General features: G+C 36.7%; 2 protein-coding genes across 6 annotated transcripts in view; one reads left to right on the forward strand and one right to left on the reverse strand.

The window, feature by feature from the left end:
• Positions 1-7084, forward strand: part of AVEN (apoptosis and caspase activation inhibitor) — a 99052-nt gene extending 91968 nt beyond the window's left edge. The window contains exons 3-6 of the mRNA XM_054826193.1: positions 716-786; positions 3156-3251; positions 4748-5108; positions 6277-7084. Of these exons, the coding sequence (XP_054682168.1) occupies positions 716-786; positions 3156-3251; positions 4748-5108; positions 6277-6395 (647 nt within the window). The 3' untranslated portion in view covers positions 6396-7084. The remainder of the gene's footprint in view (positions 1-715; positions 787-3155; positions 3252-4747; positions 5109-6276) is intronic.
• A 342-nt stretch (positions 7085-7426) lies between these two features.
• Positions 7427-15700, reverse strand: part of RYR3 (ryanodine receptor 3) — a 241646-nt gene continuing 233372 nt past the window's right edge. For all 5 annotated transcript variants that reach the window (XM_054826190.1, XM_054826188.1, XM_054826189.1 and 2 more), the window contains exons 98-103: positions 13881-14015; positions 11691-11847; positions 10499-10563; positions 10287-10387; positions 8595-8646; positions 7427-7766 (exon numbers count right to left, since the gene is read on the reverse strand). In XM_054826190.1, coding sequence (XP_054682165.1) covers positions 7671-7766; positions 8595-8646; positions 10287-10387; positions 10499-10563; positions 11691-11847; positions 13881-14015 — 606 coding nt within the window. In that variant the 3' untranslated portion in view covers positions 7427-7670. The remainder of the gene's footprint in view (positions 7767-8594; positions 8647-10286; positions 10388-10498; positions 10564-11690; positions 11848-13880; positions 14016-15700) is intronic.

The following is a 15700-nucleotide window of genomic DNA, read 5'->3' on the forward strand; positions in this document are numbered from 1 at the left end:
TCCTTCATGCAATAATTCAACAGGTGGGGGTTTTTCCCAGTAGAGCTCCTGAAACAACTATTTGTTCTCAAACTGCATGGTCTAAGGCGGCGTATGTCCCATACTCTGCATCAGCAGCATGGTTGCTTTCTGTTCCTCTAGACCTTTGGCCATCATTTTGCAACCCTAATCTTTCATGTTTCCTCCATCACAGATCATACTTTTTTTTTTTTTTTTTTGAGGTCTTGGAATTCTTGTGTGGTTTTTTTTCAGTGAATAAATTTATAGGACTGTCCTTTGCAACCCAGCATGGTACTGCAATAGAAGTATCTTATCAAAAACCAAATAACCCAAGCCCCCTTATAGGAAGAGGAAGTTCTTACTATCTTGGAGGAATGTGGTGGGAGGTTAGAAGATCCTGTAACTAAGATTGCATATGTAGCTTAATTAACGCTATTTAAGGTTTCTTTTAATTCAGTTCCTTATGCATATGAATTCAGTTTTGAAATTTTTGTGCCTTTTTCTGTACTCTTTTGCAAATAAGAGATTAAAAGATCTTTCTATAGAACTTTGGCTTAAAGAAGTTTGATATTGTGAATGCAAGCAGCATTTAAATTAAATGCAAATTTGTTGAAGATGTGACATTTATTGATTGAATTTACTTCTGTAGGACTGGGAACTTTAGAGAAAGCTTGTTATTTTTAAAAAAAAAATATTTTCTATTTCTTTTCTGTAGGAGATTCCTTTACACAGTTCCGATTTGCTGATGAGAAAGAATGGGATAGAGAAACCATATGCCATAAGCAGGTAACACAATTATCATTCAGCTGAGTTTGTGTAGGTAATCGCCTGGTACAGAATACCTAGGCAGTTGTGCTGTCAGCAACAAATTGTTTAATACAATAATAGCACCATTTATTCTGTATATTTTTATTAATTTGTCTCTGATGCTGGAGGCTCTTGGGTTTTGTCATTTTATTTTTTTTCTGTTGAAGACTAATCAAAGCAGCAGACTAGTTTTTTAAGTAACATTGGAAGATAAGAACGAGCAAATCCATCCAGTGAAGGGAAAATAAGGAACTGCACTTTGCTTTACTGACATACTAAGTAAGCCTTCCTTTTTCAGCTGTATTCAAGAGAAAATAGTTTAGTAAAATGACTATAACAAAACCTATATGAGTATATTCATATATTTGACTATGACAGTTGTTCTAGTTCTTTCAAATTAACAGTTCATATTCTCTGGTTGAAACGTCACCTCCAAAATGAGTATGGGACCAACTAATTTTTAGATTACTTGTATGTGGATTCTTTATGTTGGAATAAAAAGGGGCAAAGCAATAGGAGACTGCTGTTTTCTATATCAGGATGCGGGAAAGTGTCTTAATCTCTGCAGCTGTCTTCATCACTTAAGTCACCTAAATTATTGCAAGATAAATGCTTTTGTCTTCCAAGCTTTTCTTAAAATTGCTGTGAAACTGTGCTTGAGTGTTTCTTGAAACATACATATATATTCAAATTTTAAAAATTTGCTATTTATTTTTTAAAATATCAACAAGAACTATTCCCTAGGAAGTGATATTCAAAGGTACATTAAAGTTGCAAAGTCAAATTAAAATGAGGAAGTAAAACCAAGTGCAGCATTTGTTTAAACCATCATATGTTTGTTCAGTGGGATGCAGTCTTTCAATAACTGTGTATTTTTTTCTTATCAGTTCCTCCCGCTCCTAGTGTGCAGGATGTCAGTATCCAGAATATTAATTTCTTCATAATTTCCTCATAGGCTTGTCATTATAGCATTTAGGTGATTTGAACACATTAATTTCTGAATGGCTAAAGCCATTGTGAGCAGAGTGAAGTTGCACGTTGCCGGTGGATTTCACAAATATTCTTCGGGCTGCCAGTGATGAGACTGCACGGGTCTAGAGCTGGTTCCATGCGCTCACTCATTGTGAAGTGTGCTGTGGTGGGCACGTTCTTCTGCCTCTGTCCCTCCCAAACTGTAGTCATTTGTCCTGCCCCATCCAAATTTGTCATTTCAAACTATTTCCCATCTTTCACTGTTCTTCTGTCAGTTCGAAATAGTTTACTGCACTAGTCACCATTACCCTTTGATTTCTTATTTTCATCCAGAATCCTAGCACAGATGGTTTCATAGCACTACCTAATTTTTCACAGTCTCTGGTCTTCAGCCGTTTTCTCCTTTTTGTTTCACTAATTAGTTTTCACTAATCCATTGTAACATAAAATTGTTAGTAAAGTTTGTCTCTTTAAGCTAGATTTAGAAGCAGCTTCTCTGCTTCCATGAAAATGAGAGTATAGACTGAACTTAAGAATTTTTTGATTTTAAAATACATGATAGATATGAAATTATCTTTCATCAATGGCGAACATGCTCAGAATGTTTTGCTGTACTGTGAGCTCCAAATCTGTTTAAGTCCACCAAAGTCCAGGGTGTTCTGTAAAAACATGGAATATTGCAGGTCCATTTTGTGTAAATTTGTTTTTAACAGTTTAGAGCCAAAAAAAAAAAAAAAAGGAGTCAAGCAAAAAGGAAACTTCAATACCTGTCACATTAATAAGTGACAGTTTCACCTTTTAAGCAACTAGGCAGCAGGAGAGTGTCTTTCTTGAATATAATTTTAGAAGTGTACATAATTATAGTTTGTTGCTTTTGTAAGCATCAAAACAACATTTTAAAAGATGGGAAAGTACAAAAAGGCCATGTTGTTTAGGCACTAAAAATAGTAGAGCTACACACAAGCTCCATGATTTGATTGCTTAGAAAATAGTAGCAACTCATTAAAGAATGGTGATTCCCACTGCACAGAAAGCTTCACAGATTAAAAGATGTTCGAGTTGGAAAAGGCTCTTATGACATTGTCAACCTGCAGAACTATTTCCTACTTTGGATTTTCAAGGCATTGCCTAAGGAGGATTCCACTTATACCTTGGTTTTAAACCTCTAAGTGATTATTGGCATTGTAGGTGTTTGTATGGTAATTTTGCCAAATTGCTTTGTACATGGGTAATTTAAAACTATGCATTCCTGTATTTCATTAGATTGTTCTTCACATTCTTTGAATGTCTGGAACAGGGGAATATAATAGATTAAAGTAATTATTAGTTCATTTTTTTTTTAATACAAGCGTACTGTGTGTTGAATTGTATTTCAGTTATCTGCGCTTTCTGTTGACTGCCAGTCTTTGGTCCAGGCCCTTCAGGAATTGCCTCTGCATCTGAGGTTGAATGTAGCTGCTGAACTTGTGCAGGTAATGCTTTGAATTTTCACAAGAAAATGCAAATATTTGAAGTGAAACAATCTGCAAGAATGAATTACTTTAAACTTGGTCTTCAAACATAAGTAGAATGTATTTTATAAGTAAATAAATTTCTTGAGACCAGCGTGTCAAATGGCACATAATACAGGATACCCCTCTATCGGCACTTCTTACGCTTTGTTGCCTTTAAACAAAATGCTTTAGTGTGCAGCACGTTAGATTTGAAGTCAGGTATTGGAGTGTTTGACATGGAATGATTGCACTGGATTTGTATTTGCTTCTCTTGTTAGCAGCTGTTAAAAGCTTGCACCAAAATTTTGAAAGTGCTTTCACATTCTTTCCTGTTAATTATTTTAATTGTGACTAATTCTTCTACATAGCTAATATCAACATACGTGTTTATTCTGTGAATTGAACTTACGTCTGTGTTAGAACAGGTAGAACTGTCAATCAAACAGGTGAAGAAAATGTCATTTATGCTCTGGTGAAAAAAAAAAGCAACAGAGTATTAGGAAAAAAAATGTTTCTTCAGGCTGTGAAAAAGAACAGATTCATGTCAGGGCAAAAGAACCAATGAGACTTAAATACAAAAATAAAATTCTTTAAAAAAAATCCATCTGCTCAAGCAAGGGAAAAGAAACATGAGCCTTACAGAAGAAATTTTACTTCTGTGTGGAGCTGCATGAAGTGCTTCTGTGACTGACACGACTATACTCTTTCATAAGGGAGCTCAAATATGTCTGCAGATGTGATGTCTAAGGGAATCTGCAAATAAATGTTACTTTCAAATACAGTTTTCTTCTTAGGAGTTCTAGTCCCGGTCTTTAACTTTTATCAGGGTTATGAAGTGTGTTATGACATTTAATCTTTGTATTGTCATTCTGACTGGTGATGTGCTCATCAGATATGCTGCAGTGTTATTAATGCCAGGGCATCCTGATAAAAGCAGAATCTGTGTTCCAGGGTTAAATAATGAGTTGCTGTTTCTTGTTTCACTATTTGATAATGTTTTGTAATTTGTTTTCTTTTTTCAAAGTATACAGCTATATACTACAATTTTTGCTAAATGATGATTTGCTTTCAAGACTGGAATTTTGGAGGGAAGGCCTAACATGGGATAATGTTAGCTAAATTCTGACTTCAGTCATTCCAAAATTCAGAGTATTGATGGGATTTCATTATAGAAGAATTGAATTAAAGAAAAGTAACTCCCCAGAAAGTATTTGTGAAACAATGGAACTTGCTGATTTAGCATACAGTCTTATATTCTGTAATAAGAGATAAAAGGACTTTGTGTTTTGTAGTTGCTTCTGTAAAACTATCATCAAGATAACTTTATTTTTACTTCTGAATTCAATTCTGCTGAAATTTATTGTAGCTTCTGAAGTGATCATATGCAGGAAGCATGAATTACAATCAAAACTAGACAGAATAGTAAAAATTGAGTTAATTGTTAGAAAGACTCAAGTCCTTTCTTGTACTTGCAGGCATCAACACCTGTAGAGCTCCCACAGATGAAATCTAAGGTTATTGAAGATGGCAAGAGGAGAGAGCCTCTGTTCCGACAGTCTCTGGCTCAAAGTGAAACGGTGCTGGTCTCCCACCCCATTGGTGATTCTGTTGCTCCATCAAAGCCTGGAAGTAAAAATGGTCCTAGGACAAGTGCAACAGAACCATTTCAGACAGCCCATCCACTATCAAAGCAAGAGACTGACTATTTGGATGAAGAACTAGATCTTCTCCTAAATCTAGCTGCTCCCATTGATACAGAAAAGAGACCTGTGTCAGGTGCATTATCCCACAACTTACCAACTGAGAAAGATTTGAAAATGGATTGTAAGGAAAATGGTAAGATTTCTCTTCTCCCCAGCATGCCCTTATTTAATTTCCATTGCTCTCTCTTTTGGTGATGTTGATTAGCCAGTCAACAGAACTGCTGTCATCATCTCTGTCATACTGCATTTCATTTATCTGGGCCTATGTTCTGACCCATTTGTTCCTTTTCAATTTTAACTCCCCACTGAACTAAAGTTTCACCACTGTCAGTTCATTTTAAGCATTAAGAGAAATTCTTCTGCAGAACAGTGTTGGTCTTATGATTCAGCAAAATTTTAAATTAAAAAATAAATAAATGTTTTTATGTAATATTATCAGCCCTTAGTTCACTGTGCCAATAGTATACAGAAGAATTGTCAGCTATTTCTGATGGCTTGTTGTAAATGCTATTGTCAAACTTTATTAGCATTGATTTTACAAGATTAAGTTTAATATGGAAACAAAACATATACAAAAATTTCCATATTTCAGAAAAATAGGCAAACTCTTTTGATTGCATTCCTAGAAGTTATACTAGTATTTGTTAGTTTTGATGCAGATGGTTTGCTACTCCTCCCCAGTCCTCAATGCTGTAAAAGAAATGCTAGCAGCTCTGATTTTTTGTTTATGTTTTTCTTGCTATCTTAAAAATTAAGTCCCAGAATGGTTAAACATGTAACATGTCACCACAAGCAATACAGCAAGCCTCGTTACTGAAGACAATCTTGAAATGCTCTTTCCTTCCAGTTGTATGTCGTACTTTCTACTCTGAAGCACAGTGAAAGTTCCCTTAAGAAAACAATGCCATCAGAATACAGAATCATACCATGGTGTGATAACCATGCAGGGCAATCTGCTGTTGTGGCAATCTCCTGCTCCTCTCCTACGTTAAAGTAAACTCTGCATCGGACAGGATTGCAAACAGATCGCAGTAGGGGATCGCTGATCATCTGTCTGCTGCAGACCCGGCCCTGCCCCCCCTTGAATCAGAGGGAAGCCACACTGCTCTGGCTGAGCTTATTAAGCTGCCCCAATTTTTTTATTGTTGCTACTCTTTTTGGAATATGATGCGCTGTTCTTCGAGAGAGAGAGATTGTGTTTAAATAGAGTCAGTTGTGCATTAAAAAGCAAAATGAGCCAGGTCAAAGAGCTGGTATGGAATTGTTTCCAGATTTCAAGTCTGTTCTTTTCACTTTTCTAGACCCTTTAAAACTAGATACGCCTGAAGAGAAGAGTACAGCGTCACAGCAACAGCAAAGCGCATCTAAAAACATTACCGAGGAAGAGCTTGAAGATTGGCTGGACAGCATGATTTCCTGAAGCTCAGATCTTCTTATGTGAATAATTGAATATAGCAAACATTAGGTAGCAAGTTGAATCTTCCTTTATCTCCTTGTTATTTCCTTTATCTGTTTCAGTTTGTTCAGTATGCCAAATGCCCAGTTTTCTTTGCTGGCACCTAAAATTCTCTGCAACCAAAAATCATTTAGATGTGATTGAAAACTGTCTAAGACTAATATTCCTAGAAAGGTCTAATATTTGTGATGAAATTAAGATTTTCTTTGCTAAAGATGCAGGCTACAGCACACAAAGAGAAGAGTTATTTCAGCTTGTACTTGCTCTATGTAGTCCTTAAAATAAAGCTATGAATGAGCAACGAATACATGTGTTTTTAGTCGCCATCCTCACGCCACATCTCCATATTGTAGAAAAATGTGAAAGAAGACAGCAAAGGTAATGTTTGGTTTGTAATACTTTATTGCAGTGGGCACTTTTTGTTAGAAGGAAAAAAAAAAAATGCATAATCCTAGCAGTTTCTACTTGCAGGTGACCATAGAGCATTGTTTTATTTTGGCCTAAGGTTTAAATTGTATTCATTTTGATACAGTGTATGTCTTTTAACAGCAGCATCTAATAAGCTGTTATTGAAGGTGGTATATAAACAAACTTCAAGTGCAGTTTCATACAGAAAGACAGAAAAGCAATACAGTTAATGGATCTGTTCATCTAGAACACTAACATAAATAAAAAGTTTGCATAGCTATGTCTACAGAGGTTTTAAGGCACTTAATGTTTCAAGGTTAACGAAGTGTTTGAAAATGTTTTCTTTTTAACTGCTTAAAGCTCTTCAAGCTGTATCTTAATACATTCACTAGCAAATACTGGGGGGGAAAAACTGGACAGCACTTAGTTAAAATATTTTTTTCTGAGGCGTGGCCTCTGATGTTCAAGTTCTTAAATGTTAAATGTTGTGCAATTAAGACACCTTTTAGCCCTTTCAACTCTACTGCCAAACACTAGGTTCATGATGTGGTTAAGAAGTTGGTATCATTTCAGACCATGTTTGAACTGGAAGGCGTAAGTTAATCTGGCATAGTTTTCTCTTTTCTAATTAAAATTCCAACAAAAGACCTGTTTCATATGTAGTAGGTACAAAAAGCCTATGAAATAGTGTCAAATTTTACGTATGTCTTGAAGTTTAAAGACATTTAAAGCAAATACAAGCTGTGAAATTACACCATGAAAAGAAAAGAACGGGTTTTTTTTGTATACTGGATCTTAACAGTTCATGAATAAATAATTTCTTTTGTGATATTAGCCAAGTTGATCCTCATACTGTTTCCGGAAGCAGTCCCCTGCTGGGAAAAAATCCCAACATCTTTCTTGGTACATCTTCCACACAAATGACTCCTGAAAATGATAAAAAGTATTTATTTTAACAGACACGTTGCAGTTAGTCCTCTAGAGACACTTCTAACAATAACCAGGTACTGTGCCTATTACCATGGAGCAGAACTGTGAAGACATTGAAACTCAAAGATCCTACTTGAAGAACATTTGTAAAAGTATCATTCTGTACTTTTCTTGATTCAGTACTACTGAAATTTAAGCCCTGTTAGAAAAACGGATTAATTTACACTTACAGTCTCGTTATATCAGAGCAAACCTGTACCTAATCTGTATATATAAAATGTGATTCAGTTTGCTTGGAAAACATTGAAGTGTAAGGTACTTTTGTAGTGTTTGTGTAACAGGTTCTTATTTGAGATAAGAAAATAAATAGGAATTAGTTACACCTTATTTATTTACATTTAGGGCCTAACACCACTAAACATACATACACACAGCCATATACCTATCTATATATACATATATACGGATTTAGACTATAAATATAGTAGCTTAACTACTTAATCTTTTGGGAATAAACTGCAACTGGTATATTTCTGGGTTTCATTTCAGAGACAAGATGACAGTAAGATTACTAGTAAGTGACTTCTGACAGAGTTGAGTGCTGGGTGGAATAGCACACTGCTGCAGCCCACCTCCTCCCTGTTTTTTTTTAACCCTTCCTTTTCTTTCACTGGCAGAAGACTGTCAGGGAGGGTGGCATCCACTCCACTCCTTGGTGGTACATCAGTTCCACCTGGTGGCACACAGCTACAAGGCTGGAGAAGATAAAAACATGGAAAGATAATCTTGAGAGAAAAAAAATAAGTAGCTTTATTTTCCACTTACCTGGCCAGTATGCTCAGTTTCATCCTTGTTAATGAGATACATTAAAAAGAACCTGAAACAAGCACATGAAGCAAGTATTAATGCAGAAAATATAACACCTCTGCCTAACCTTTCCTAGGCTGGGGGATGTGAGGGAGATTATGCCAACCAGCAAAGTAACGATAGTGCTAGGCATCTAAAGTGCTTATGTTAAAGGAGAAAATTCTATCCTTCAGCACTTCTCCTGTGGAAGTGCTAACAGATGTAAAATCTGTAGAAGTGGAAAAACGCTGTTTAGCATTTTCTTCATTTCAGCGCTAGGAGCAATACCTGAATTAGGCATATGCCAAGTCCTATACACATATGCTCTAACATCTCACCTTGGAAGAAGTTACTATGGCTACTATGCAAGAAGTTAGACATGTGGCAAATACTCAGCTGCACCAAGATTTCCAAAGATTCTTGTCGTACAGCTCATCAGCTGAGCCTATCTATCTCAGATACCTGTGCTCACTCAGCCTGAGAGAGCTTGACCTGATTAGGAAGGCTGTGGGATACTGACAGCGGTCTGTTGATATGTAACACAGCTCTTGGTTAGCCACTTTTCACGCGGTGCATTTGGAATTAAACTGGGTATGTGCTTTCACTGTTAAGAAAAGAATGCATACTGACTTTAACATTTGTTTAATTAAAGGGCAACCTGATTAGAAAGATTGTTCACTATATATTCTAATATTAAGGAAATGGCCGTTTTTAATCTACTGTGCATTACAGGTTCCCATATACCAATTAAGCAATTCAATATAGTAAGAAATGCTTGGAGGGTCTAGACTGGTAAAGCTATGGATGTTAATGGAAATTTGCCTCACAAAAGTAATGTGCACTGATTTTGCAGCGTCAGTTGCTATGCAAGGAATAATGCAGCCGCCACTCCAGGAGGCACACCTTTTTTTTTTTTTTTTAACAATTTAAAAAGTTCAGATGCAGTATTCCAAAGCCAGACTTCTATAAGATACCACCAGTTCAGCTCCTTTGGTTCTGCTGGCACAATGCTCATATAATTATCATTGTTGTATGAGTAACTAATGCCACCAAATTCACTTTTTAAATATCCTCTTTGATCTGCTCTGTATTTACTAATGGGAGTAGAAGATCACTGTCTTGGGAGTCTGTGCAGTAGTCTAAACAGATACAACTCCTGATTGCTTCGAGGTTTTGGAAAGCTGCTGTATCACTAAAGAACTACAGGATCAGACTTGTACATTATTTTTTTGTAGCTTATCCTTCAAGAATCTTCCAGAAATGCTTTTTTTTTGTTTGCTTTGGTTTAGGTTTTATTTTTGTCAAATTTAAGCTAATTTTCAATGGTCTCATCAGCATTACCAAACCTCCAGAAGTCACAATCAAAACTGCCAAACTAAAGCAACTTATTAAACTGTTGTGCCTTATCATTCCACATGTGTGGGTTTCCTTCCAGAGGAATAAGGAGTTGGTGTGCCTTTAGGTCTCATTCCACTAAGGTAGCCCATGCGTAAGGTGAGCACTTCAAAGGTAACCAGCAGTGTGGAGCAGAGGAGGGGAGACCAGACCGGGGTGGAGATATTCCTCAGTTCTACAGAATTGTCTCTCAGGATTGTCAGCGATGGGTGCACCTAAATAACTCTGGAGCTGAAAGCTCTCTTTATCTTAATTGTAGTAGTAAAGTATACTCACAGGTAGTTTGCCAAGTTGTGTTCTTGCAAAGTATGTGTTTCAAAGCCATGTGGGGTTGTGTCAAAATAGTCATTGCCGATTCCACAAATAAAACATTTGGTCTGGAAAGACAAGTTATGGTTACAAATGAATTTTAACTCAAAGACACTATTTTAGCTGGTAGCAATCTAGATGAACAACAGTAATGAAAAATGTAGTGTGCTTACTCATACCTCCATATCTTCTCTCACTTGTTCTTGCTGGTCTCTTAATTCACCAAAAGCATCAATAATCAGACCTATTTCAAATGAAAAAGTAGCAACATTTCAGTACTGAGCAATATTCATATTTCAAGTAATGTCTATCAGACATCCCTCACTGTCTTTGGAGTGTAGCATTCTTAGTGCCTAGGTTGAACAATTCAAAGTACAATCTATCAATTTCCAGATGTCTAACATGTTTCCACTGCACTCCTAGCAGTATGAATTTCTCTTACATAGAAGTACAATCTTGAGAGTGGAAAGGCTTTACTGTACTTACATTTTGGTCAGTTTAAGCTTCCACAATCTCCTATCTTTTGTTCCCATGAAAGGATTTAGTTTTAATTCTCCTTCTCATGGCACTCTTATATCCAACTTTTGTGTAACAAAGACAACTCTGCTCCCACAGGCCCCCCGGCCAGTTTGTGATGCTGCTTCACATTTGAAGCATTATCCCTCTACTTCCGACATAGAAAGAATAAAATTGGATCATTTTGGGGACTGTGACATTCGTAACTTTCTCTCAGTATAGTTGTACTCCATTTTTATTTTGCTACAAGACTGCCATAAACCAGCGCTTTTTCCTAACAGCCTTAGGTCAGTTTATACAATGAGTGTTGAACACTGACAGTCATTGCAGAGAGGTCTCATTCTCTGTAAACCACAACTGCAATCCAATTAAAATTGCAAATCACCTTCTAAAGAAAAGAGGAAATGGGTATGTGGCCATGGTGATTTTCTCCACGTCATGTCCTCTTGCCAATGGGAAAGTCTCCGTTCCCCAGCCAGCTGTGGTGGTTCCAAACTAAAGGTGTGAATAGTGTCTACAGCCAGGCTCTCCACGTTTAAGTGGTTATTATAGGAAGAACAGCCATCCTCACAAGCTGCCTCATTGCTGGATAGCTGTCAAAGCGCTCATAGTCACTGTAACCCAGGTAGGTTATGTTTCTTCTGCTTTGTCTTTGTGTAGTACTTGGGACAATGCATTATTTATGCATTGTTTGCATAAAATTATTACTTTCCAAATTAATGATTTTATCAGCTCTGGAATCAGTCTTTATAGCAATACTGCTGAATTTACCTCAAACACAAATATGGTTTAAATACGTTGCAGAACTTAAGTAAACTAAATTCTAACAGTCTCTACTAAGGTAAGTGACAGTACCTTGAATAATGGCCAGTAGGATAACAATGACAAAGAAGAAAAATGTGATGTCAAAGACAATTCGATACATTTCATAAGGGTCTCCAGCAGGATCCTCAATTTCATCTCCAATGCCGCCACCAGCTCTCACGCCCACATACATATGGAACAGGTAACACTGAAAAAAGAGAGAGGAAAATTACAGATATATTTACCATGAGTGATTCTCTTTGTGGGTTGGTTGGGGTTTTTTTTTTTCCTTTTTAAAAAAATGATTCTGCTCTGCTAATTCTCTTCACAAGTGATAGCAACAAAGAACACATAGTATCATTCCTCACATACCACACACACTTCACCAAAAATCTCTTATTGTCTTAACTAATGTGATTACATCTTCAAGTACACTTACTAAGAGGAGGAGTCAGCATCAGCTGACTTACTCCCCATGTCCTACTTACAGAGTAAGACCATTTGGGGGCATTTTCCTTCTATTTGTTACTGTATTCAATTATATTCTACCCCTTATATTAATTCCTAAAGTTCTAGCTTGCTCTGAGTAAGCAGAGGACATCTTTTAAAGTCTTGTAATGGAGTTTAGAAATGTTGGCAAATGTTGTCATAAAATCAATAGCGGCATATTCACAACAGGTAGATCTATCTGTGTTTAGGTGGTTTCTGGGTAATTTCATTTTGCAATACTAGATGTCTGGTTTAGTATATTGTAAATTATTTATCATCTGGGAAACACAGCCCATGTTCAGTTTGATGCGGAAGAAATCATTTTACAAAAACGTTGCTGTGTGTCGTGTTGTTTGAACATGTAAGTCTTCATGGAAAAATATTTAAGATACGTGAGGATCTTAGAATGGAATCTGCTGCTGGAGCGATATACTACTGATGTTCCGAATCTTGTAAACCACCTTCAGTCACACAATGTGGGTTAAAACCAATAGAAGTCTCTAAGCCCAGCCAGTGGTCTGAAGTCACATTAGACAGCAATGCTGGTGTTAAATAATCATTAAACCTGACAAATCTGGTCTTTCATAAGCAAACACTAAATAGAACTCTACATCCATTTTAATAATGCAACTTTACTGTTGATGTAAGATGCTAGTTCTAGTTTAATCATACTTAAAAATGTAACTTGGAATTGATTTACTTCACTTGGTAGAGTGGTTTAAAATGTAATACTGTTTCATTATTCCAATTACTCCTACACCTATTTTATGACCAGAACATTATACCCAGCTTGCAGAGGGACCAGTTAAATAATACTGCTTGGGCAGTTTTCATCATTTCCATCATTTGCACATCTGAGTCGCACTAAGTGTTTAGAAAAAAGTTTGAGAATAGGAAAGAACGTTTTGTGAAGTCTATGACACACGTCTGTTCTGAGGCATTTTATTCCATCTTTGGCATATAATACAAGGCAGTGTGTGACTTTTCCATGAAGAAATGAGCTGGCCACAAACTCAGAATATTACATTTTTAATTCCTGAATTTGTCTTGTTTTCTTTATACAGTAAGAAAATCAAATCCTCTTCATACCACAGTACGTAGCTGTAGAGTGTCTTTTAATATGACAAAAATAACATTCTGTGGCAACAGGTGGAAATCAGAAGGGAAATTAGTAGCATTAGATTATCACCCGTAATACGTTTTAATTTTCCTCTTCCCTACTCACCCTTGACTTCTTATTTCACGACTAAATTACTAATTGTAAGCAGTTTGGAGGGGGGGTTTGTAACTAGCGCTAATAACATCATATACTTTGTATAACCTAAATAAGGATAGCGAGAGCTTGCACACTTGCAAACATTGGGAACAAATTGCATTTATTTGTGCTGCAACAACACAGCTGCTTTTTGCAGGGCTGACCAGTTTGTCATGAAATTTCTTCCATACAGTTTAAGGGTTTGCCATCTTCACACGTAAGAGAGTTGCAGCTAATCACAAGCCACAGTATTTAGGGGAAAATCCAGAATATCTTCCTATACTGGTGAGTGTCATCTATCTACTATTGAGTTTAGACCACTGGCGGATGCACAGGGAACTTCAAGACCATTCATATTTTCAAAATGACACATATCAAGAAGAAGATACCCATGGCTTTAACAACAGAAACATCCCTCCTTGCTTATCATTTTATCTTAAGTTCCCATTTAAAAATTCAGGATGAAATTTGAAGCACGCTAGTGATGTTTTAGTTACCGTCATCATGTCATCACATTTCATGTCTGGTTCATCTTCATCTTCACTTTTATTGTAGAATTTGCGGAAGAAGTTGAACGCCACAACAGTGTAAAGATACACTACTACAGCGAGGAGTCCCACAGTAAGCACAAGCTGTGTATGGAGACATGACATGAAAGTAAGTTTCCATTTCATTCTGTCAGAAGAGAGAGGCTAGCTCAGAGTATTGCCTTAAGTATTGAAAACATATCATATTGTACCCTTCCCAATAAGGAAACTAAAGATAGCAGTTATAATAGCTGTGAGGTCTCCCTGCTGCTCGGATCAGTGTAGAGGTGTTTGCTCTGCTCTCACATGAAAATCAAAGGGAAAAACGGTATCAAGAAACTGAAGTTGCCACCTTTCTGAGCTATATGCGTACAAACTATATATCACTGAAGCAATGTTTCCACTGTTTAAGTTAGAAGTGAAATGCTAGTAACTTGAAAAACTAGATATACAGTGAAAATGAAATGATAAAAAAAAAACCCCATTTAGTTAATTTGATAAATAATTTCAACTGGGACTTATTATGACTTATCATAGTCTATTTTCTGTTCCAAAGCTGGTTAGCAAAGCCATCTATAAAGTGGTGCCCTGGTTTTGGCTGGGATAGAGTTAATTTTCTTTCTAGTAGCTGGTATAGTGCCTTGGTTTGGATTTAGGATGAGAATAATGTTGATAACACACTGATGGTTTTGGTTGTTGCTGGGTAGTTGTAGCATCTAAGTCAAGGACTTTTTGGCTTCCCACGCCCTGCCGGGTGCCCAAGAAGCTGGGAGAGCACAGCCAGGACAGCTGACCCAGGGCGGCCAAAGGGAGATTCCCTACCATAGAACGTCACGCTACGTATGTAACTGCGGGAAGGGCACCGGGAGGTGGGTTCGCTGCTCAGAAACAGACTGGATGTTGGATTGTTTTGTTTTCCTTTTGCATGTGGTGAGCAATTGCATTTGTGCATCATTTGTATTATTATTATTTTTATTATTACTATTATTATTATTAATCTTCCTTCGTTATCCTATTAAACTGTCTTTATCTCAACCCAGGAGTTTGTTTTTCGATTCTCCTCCCCATCCCGTTGTGGGGAGAGGAGTGAGCGAGCGGCTGCATGGTGCTCAGTTACCAGCTGGGGCTAAACCATGACAAGTGGATAGAAAATGGTTTAGATAACCAAAAAGTAAGTAATTTCCAGGTTCTGCTTTTAAGCAAATAAAATTCTTAGGTGAAAAACTTTAGGGGTTAATGAGACTAGATTATATTGTTTGTTGGAGCTGGCATTAAAAGATGCAGCCCTAGAGAGGAGTTACTGAAGGCTGCATATTTTAAAAAGTGCAGTGATTGGGATTACTCTTTTAAAAGAAATGTAGTAGTATTGAACAACAAGCTGATCCTCAGTTTATCACTTTCTGCAGATCTGTAAGTATGCTCCCAAAGTGAACATTTAGATTGAAAAATCTGCAGCTGTCTTTCAGTGCTCATATCTACTAGCAAGAAAAGCCATGGAATTAGAAAAACTAGTCTTTGCTTGTTAAGAATGTATACTAAAAGCTGTGGTCTGGAGTTGAAACAGTGTTGTCAATTATGCTCAGTTTTGAGTATAACATTTAGAAGAATCTCATACAGAAAATATATCAATCATTAAATTAAAATTACTTTGGTCATCCTGGAGGAAAAAGAAAGGGATAAACCCAGAGATTTCATTTGTTTGTGTGATGATACTGAAAACATTCTCATATGTACTATTTTAGAATCTTCCTTTGCTGATAAGGGAAGAAACTTCCATTGGTCTATTTCTG

Source organism: Grus americana, chromosome 5, assembly GCF_028858705.1.
Source record: "Grus americana isolate bGruAme1 chromosome 5, bGruAme1.mat, whole genome shotgun sequence".
NCBI classification, from domain to species: domain Eukaryota; kingdom Metazoa; phylum Chordata; class Aves; order Gruiformes; family Gruidae; genus Grus; species Grus americana.